Source organism: Aquarana catesbeiana, linkage group LG01 (assembly GCF_042186555.1).
Source record: "Aquarana catesbeiana isolate 2022-GZ linkage group LG01, ASM4218655v1, whole genome shotgun sequence".
Taxonomy (NCBI): domain Eukaryota; kingdom Metazoa; phylum Chordata; class Amphibia; order Anura; family Ranidae; genus Aquarana; species Aquarana catesbeiana.
This window is the reverse complement of record NC_133324.1, coordinates 981,999,977-982,007,239: the sequence shown is the minus strand read 5'-3', so window position 1 is coordinate 982,007,239 and position 7,263 is coordinate 981,999,977. Positions and strand designations below refer to the sequence as shown.

The 7,263-nt window shown below is 45.1% G+C and overlaps 1 protein-coding gene across 1 annotated transcript in view; it reads right to left on the bottom strand.

Annotated features, from left to right (window-relative positions):
- Positions 1 to 589: 589 nt before the first annotated feature.
- Positions 590 to 7,263, bottom strand: part of LOC141129063 (uncharacterized) — a 162,578-nt gene continuing 155,904 nt past the window's right edge. The window contains exon 8 of the mRNA XM_073616811.1: positions 590 to 2,571. Coding sequence (XP_073472912.1) covers positions 916 to 2,571 — 1,656 coding nt within the window. The 3' untranslated portion in view covers positions 590 to 915. The remainder of the gene's footprint in view (positions 2,572 to 7,263) is intronic.

The window sequence follows — 7,263 nt, the reverse complement described above, 5'->3', positions numbered from 1 at the left end:
ACAATCCCCGCCCCCTCCACATCATAACCAATAGGAACAAGACTAGCACTGGCTGTATTCATAGTGATAATCATCACAGCCAATCACAGTGAGGGGGAGGAGCAATCACAGATCCATGGATTGGTCATGTAAAGGAACCTGTGAGGACAGAAATGTAGGAATTCTCATTGTGGATATTAAAGTGTGTGTCTAGACAAATCCTATTGTTCTAGATTTGGATGGAGTGGGGGAGGATTAGAACCCCTGTCAGGTTTTTACTGCTATCCGGGGCTCCATTAGAGAGATTTCCCCTCACTTCCTGTCCTGGTGACAACGTTTTATCAGACAGGAAATGAAGGAAAATCTACAACAGGGACACAGACAGAAATAAAGATCTGACAGGGGTTCTAATCCTTCCCCTACTCTACTAAAGAAAAGGATTTTTATTTCTGTCTGTGTTGCTGTTGGAGAGTTCCCCTCACTTCCTGTCTGGGGAAATGTTGTCACAGGAACAGGAAGTGAGAGGAAATCTCTCTAATGGAGCGCCAGATAGCAGAAATAAAGATCTGACAGAGGTTCTAATCCTCCCCCACTCCATCCAAAGCTGAAAATACCCCTTTCTTCTATAGATAGACAGTGATGGTGGAGACCCCAGGGCCGTCATCCTGATCCTGGCTACACTATGTAGTGTGTCACTGACCCAGAACAAGCATGCAGCCAGTGAAGGCTGAACAATCTGACCTCCTGCATGCTTGTTCCTGGTCAGTGACACACTAGGTAGTGAAGTGAGGTTTAGGATGAAGATGACGGCCCCGGAACCTGCAGCTTTATAAATAAAGCACTCATGTTTCCTGTCCTCTGCTTCCTCCTATTGGATGAGTATTCCACCAATCACCAATCAGATAATCCACCTTGTGATGTCTCTGGGCAGATCTCTCACTTCTGATTCCCCCCACATATCTTTATACAATCTCCTCCCCCTCCCCCTACATATACTCCAGCATGGAGGGGCTCAGTGAAGGTGGTGGTGAAGGTGTGGAGATGTCGGATCGGGTCACACAGATCATAAAAGGAGATCCGCCCGGCCTCATAATCCAGATCTATCCTGACTCTCCTACTGGAGACATCGCCGGATAATGGGGTCTTATTACTGTCATGTCTCACTGAGTACTGATTATCCCACCTCTGCAAACACCAGGACTTCTTATTCCATCCAATCCGTGACTGATCTCCTCTCCTCTCTATACTGGGGTAACACATCCCGACTCTCCACCATCCTGACCCCCCGACATCCACTTCCCAGTAATGTCTCCCTGAGGAGAACCTCTGACTGCTCATCACCTGATAATCCTGAAACCTCTCTGGTGTTTCTGGGCGATTCTGATGTGATGATGACTCGGATGCAGTTTTCATGTCATCTGATATATGTAGATAATTACCAGCTGTCCTCACATCCAGTAATATGTCTGTAACCCCCCTCTCTACATTTACCCCAGACATGATATCAGATAAACCTGTGTGTAATGTGTGTGAGATCCCCCCCACATCCAGATCCCCTCCATCATGGAGGAGTTTATCATGTCTCTCTCTGTCCTCATCATCTCCATCCTCAGTATCACACAAGTCACCTGTGTCTGATTCCTGTAGGACAGTCAGTGGATCCGTCATGTTACACAGCTCCTCAATGTCCCCCATCTTCCTGGACAGCTCCTCCTTCTTTATTTCCAGATCCTGGACCAGATCATTGATTATCCCGGAGATCCGCTCTGCCTGCCCGGAGATTTCCCTCAGGACTCTCTTCTCCAGATCTTCCAGACGTCTCCTGAGGTCTCTGAACAGGACAGTGACTCTCTCTGTTTCATCATCTGCTTCTCCTTGTACTTTCCTCCTGTGTTCCTGCAGACTCTGGACTCTTTTCTCCATCTCCTCTCTCTCTGCCATCAGTTTCTGCAGAACATTCCTCAGTTTCTTCTTCTTCATCTCAGAGGCCTCATCCAGAGTCTCCACCTGGTGTCCCCGATGTTCTCCATCCAGCCTGCAGGACACACAGATACAGGTGGAGTCCTCAGTGCAGTAATACTCCAGGATCTTCTTATGGACGGAGCATTTCCTGTTCTCCAGGGAAGTGGTGGGGTCACATAAGACGTGTTCTGGTGACTTGCTGTGGACTCTCAGGTGATTGTCACACAGAGAAGCTTCACAATGCAGACAAGATATCACAGCAGGTACAGGAGTGTGAATACAGTAAGTACAGAAGACCCCGGACTCCTCCCGATCTGGATGGGTGGACAGGAAATTCTCCACTATGTTCCGTAGTGTTATGTTCCTGTGCAGTGCAGGCCGATCCTGGAACTCTTCTCTACATTCAGGACAGGAATAACCTCCAGACCCCTCCTGTGTATCCAACACACGACCAATACAGTCCCGGCAGAAGTTATGTCCACATTTCAGGGTTACAGGATCTGTATAAATGTTCAGACAGACGTAACATTCCAGCTCCTTCCTCAGATCAACAGACGCCATCGCTGAGAGCAGAAGAGAGAAATGAAACTGAAAGTATCTGACACTCATTATAACCAGTTCTGTACACTCCTACAAAGGGAGGGGCTGAGACTGAGACACGTAGTCATAGGAACTTTTATACAGAAGAACACAGATAATACAGTATCTCACAAAAGTAAGTACACCCCTCACATTTATGTAAATCTTTTCTTCTATCTTTTCCTGTGACAACACTGAAGAAATGACACTTTGCTACAATGTAAAGTAGTGAGTGTACAGCTTGTATAACAGTGTAAATTTGCTGTCCCCTCAAAATAACTCAACACACAGCCATTAATGTCTAAACTGCTGGTAACAAAAGTGAGTACACTCCCAAGTGAAAATCTCCAAATTTGGCCCAATTAGCCATTTTCCCTCCCCGGTGTCATGTGACTCGTTAGTGTTACAAGGTCTCAGGTGTGAATGGGGAGCAGGTGTGTTAAATTTGGTGTTATCGCTCTCACTCTCTCATACTGGTCACTGGAAGTTCAACATGGCACCTCATGGAAAGAACTCTCTGAGGATCTGAAAAAAAAGAATTGTTGCTCTACATAAAGATGGCCTAGACTATAAGAAGATTTCCAAGACCCTGAAACTGAGCTGCAGCACGGTGGCCAAGACCATACAGCGGTATAACAGGACAGGTTCCACTCCGAACAGGCCTCACCATGGTCCACCAAAGAAGTTGAGGTCACGTGCTCAGCATCATATCCAGAGGTTGTCTTTGGGAAATAGACGTACGAGTCCTGCCAGCATTGCTGCAGAGGTTGTAGGGGTGGGGGGGGGTCAGCCTGTCAGTGCTCAGACCATACACCGCACACTGCATCAAATTGGTCTGCGTGGCTGTTCTCCCAGAAGGAAGCCTCTTCTAAAGATGATGCACAAGAAAGACCGCAAACAGTTTGCTGAAGACAAGCAGACTAAGGACATGGATTACTGGAACCATGTCCTGTGGTCTGATGAGACCAAGATAAACGTATTTGGTTCAGATGGTGAGAAGCGTGTGTGGCGGCAACCAGGTGAGGAGGACAAAGACAAGTGTGTCTTGCCTACAGTCAAGCATGGTGGTGGGGGTGTCATGGTCTGGGGATGCATGAGTTGTGCCGGCACTGGGGAGCTACAGATCATTGAGGGAACCATGAATGCCAACATGTACTGTGACATACTGAAGAAGAGCATGATCCCCTCCCTTCAGAGACTGGACCGCAGGGCAATATTCCAACATGATAACCACCCCAAACACACCTCCAAGACCACCACTGCCTTGCTAAAGAAGCTGAGGGTAAAGGTGATGGACTGGCCAAGCATGTCTCCAGACCTAAACCCTACTGAGCATCTGTGGGACATCCTCAAATGGAAGGTGGAGGAGCTAACATCCACCAGCTCTGTGATGTCGTCATGGAGGAGTGGAAGAGGACTCCAGTGACAACCTGTGAAGCTCTGGTGACCTCCATGCCCAAGAGGGTTAAGGCAATGCTGGAAAATAATGGTGGCCACACAAATTGACACTTTGGGCCCAATTTGGACATTTTCACTTAGGGGTGTACTGACTTTTGTTGCCAGCGATTTAGACATTAATGGCTGTGTGTTGAGTTAATTTGAAGGGACAGCAAATTTACACTGTTATACAAGCTGTACACTCACTACTTTACATTGTAGACAAGTGTCATTTCTTCAGTGTTGTCACATGAAAAGATAGAATCAAATATTTACAAAAATGTGACTGAGGGGCGTACTGACTTTTGTGAGATACTGTATATATGGACACATATATTGTTTATATACTAGTATTAGTATTAATTAACTCTCTCCACTAGATGGCAGCGTCTACAAGGCACATAAAAGGCTTTTCCCAGCTTGACAAAGGAGGGTGCACTGTGTACATCTCCCCAGTGCGCATGCCCTGAAACGTGTCGCAAGCACGCCAGTGACAACATCACTCCCAGCGCTGCGGTCCAGCCCTCTCCATCGGACCTCAGCTGTGCTCCAAGCCTCAGTTTGGATCCCGCTTAAGCGCCACAGTATTTTGCTGGCCAGGACTTCCAACAACACCATCTGGATATGGGAGGCGAGGGTCAAACACACAGCCTGGACGGACGTTAGCATGGTTCATTGGATCCATATGTACCTGATTACATAGGCGCCTGTGTCTTCTCTCTCTTTTTCTGCATGTCTGGAGTCTTCTTCCACTTCCCCTGCAAGGCTGGCCCTGATACAGTGGACTGTTCTGTTCCTTTACACAGAGCTGATTAGATCAAAGGACTTTTAGATGGACTTTTGTTTTATTTAAAAACACCTAATAGGCTGCGCCACTACCCATGTGTGTGTTATTATATAAACACAAAGCCTCTGAATGAGGCCGTGGTCTCAGAAGGGATACATGTCCCTTTACTTCTTATATCTTTCAGATTTGTCTACAAGAAAAGTTGATGTACATTATACTCTATGGACATTTCATTCTTTCATTCCTTAGAAAACAAAAATGCTGAGCATCTCAGATTTGTCTGCAAATGAGTATTTTACATCCCATTATACTCTATGGACATTCCCTTCTGTCCTTCATCCTCATCATTCCATTGAAAACAATAATAATCCCAAATAATCCCAATATTAAAGATCACCAGTGAATATGGAGAGGATGTCATGTAAGGATATATTTGGTAGGACTAAGGCCCCTTTCACACTCGTACGACCTGTATGGAAGTGGTTCTCAACCTCAGTCCTCAAGTACCCCCAACAGGACATCATGTTTTGGGAATTTCTCTTAGATAAAATATCTCTCCAAAATACCAAACCATTCACTCTGATTTAAAGCACCTGTGCAAGATGAAGGAAAACCTGCAAACATGGCCTGTTGGGGGTACTTGAGGACAGGGTTGAGAAGCACTGATCTAGGTCATCTCCTGTCCTCAGGACCCACTAACAGGCCAGATTATAAGTATTACCTTGGGGGAGATGCAGACTAGAATACTGCAATCACTGAGCAGCAAATGATATCACCTGTGATGTGTTTCAGTTATCTTGCAGACCTGACCTGTTGGTGGGTCCTGAGGACAGGAGATGAGAACCTCTGATGTAAGTCACATGACTTGAAGCAATGCCTGTGTAATGTTGGGTCTATGGACCTCCAGTCACATCAAAGTCTCACCAAAGTAATACAGGGACTAATCTGAAGTGGCATAGATATGAGCGGTGCTCATTGGAGATCATGGGGGACCACTTGTCATGTGACTTTGCACTAGGGTTGTCACCTCATCCCTTTAAACCCCAACACATAATAATTACCCGGGTTCTGTGGCTGATTAAGGTGGTAATTAAACTCACTTGGTGCCTTATCTGCATTAAATTATCCTCAGAACCCGAGTAATTCATATGTGTTCGGGATTAAGGAATGAGATAAGAACCCAACCTACAGTCCCAAGTCACACAAGTGTGAAAGGGGTCTAATGGTTCTGTGACCAACTGAAATCTATTCTTCCATTATTCTCTATGGACGTTCCTTTCTGTCATTCCTTGTAGTATGTCCCCATATCCAATACATCCCGACATCCTCTCCATAGTCAGTGGGGATATTTAATATTGAGATGAAGTGGGATTATTATTGTTTTCTATGGAATGACAGAAGGGAACGCCCATAGAGAATATTGGGAAGTAAAATAGAAACTCATTTTCAGGCAAATCTCAGAAGCTCAGCAGATTGTCCGCCGACGCCATCGGTCACAATGCCATACTATACCATGCTGACTCTCCGATTTGACTCTTCTGGTTTTTTTTGTGTATGGAGGAGCCACAGACTCCGCCTCTTGCGGAATGCCCTGGGTTGTCTACCCGAGCCTCCATACCTCGAAAATGAGACATTTAAAATATGTGCGAACGACCGGGCGACCGCCAAGAGGAGCGTCGCCCACCACAGTTTCACTGTTTGCCCGCGTTTTGCTTTTTTCTCCTTTGCGGCTTTACCACAAGGAACCTCGCCTGGTCCCTTTACCTCAGGCACCGTAATCTGCCTTCTGGCGCCTGTGATAGCGGTCCCTATGCAGTCATCATCGTGAACTGAATACAGCGCATGGACGCGCCTCTGTGAGACACGTAGGGAGAAGCTCGATATCGCGCAAATGTAGACAAGGGTGTGATATCATTTTTTGGCCCAGTCACAAATTTTTGCGCCGTCCGGCGTTTGCACAAGGAATTTTTAATTGAAATGTTTACATTCCTGGCTGCAGAGGTGCAAACAGCCACCAGGTGTCATAAAGGAGTTGGTTTTAGTTGTCATTTCAAATGGCAGCCACTAGATGTCACTGTTGTATTAACTTTCATTTGATTGTGTTGTAAGCACTAGAAAAGACTCAAATACTTTTTTTAAAGATTGATGAAATGTTATCAAGTCCTGAACTGGTCAGTATAAAATTACATATGTATGATTTATCATTTTGTGTTTAGAGGGTTTGGTTCATTTTGTCATTTAGTTCATAAAAATGTAAAATTTATATTTTTGGTTGATCGCATATATTATAAAATATTATTTACTGTTCCTTATTTAGTGTAACTATTCCTTATGTTTAGTGATTACACAACCACTCATTGCTTTTCTGTATGTTTTTGCTAATGTCTAATCTACTTTTACTGCCTGATCAAAAATAATCAATAAATATTATATTTGGGGGAAAAAAAAAATTATATATATATCTTTTCTTTCATACTTGCAGAAGATGAAAACTGTTTGCCGATGGCTTGTGGATTTCA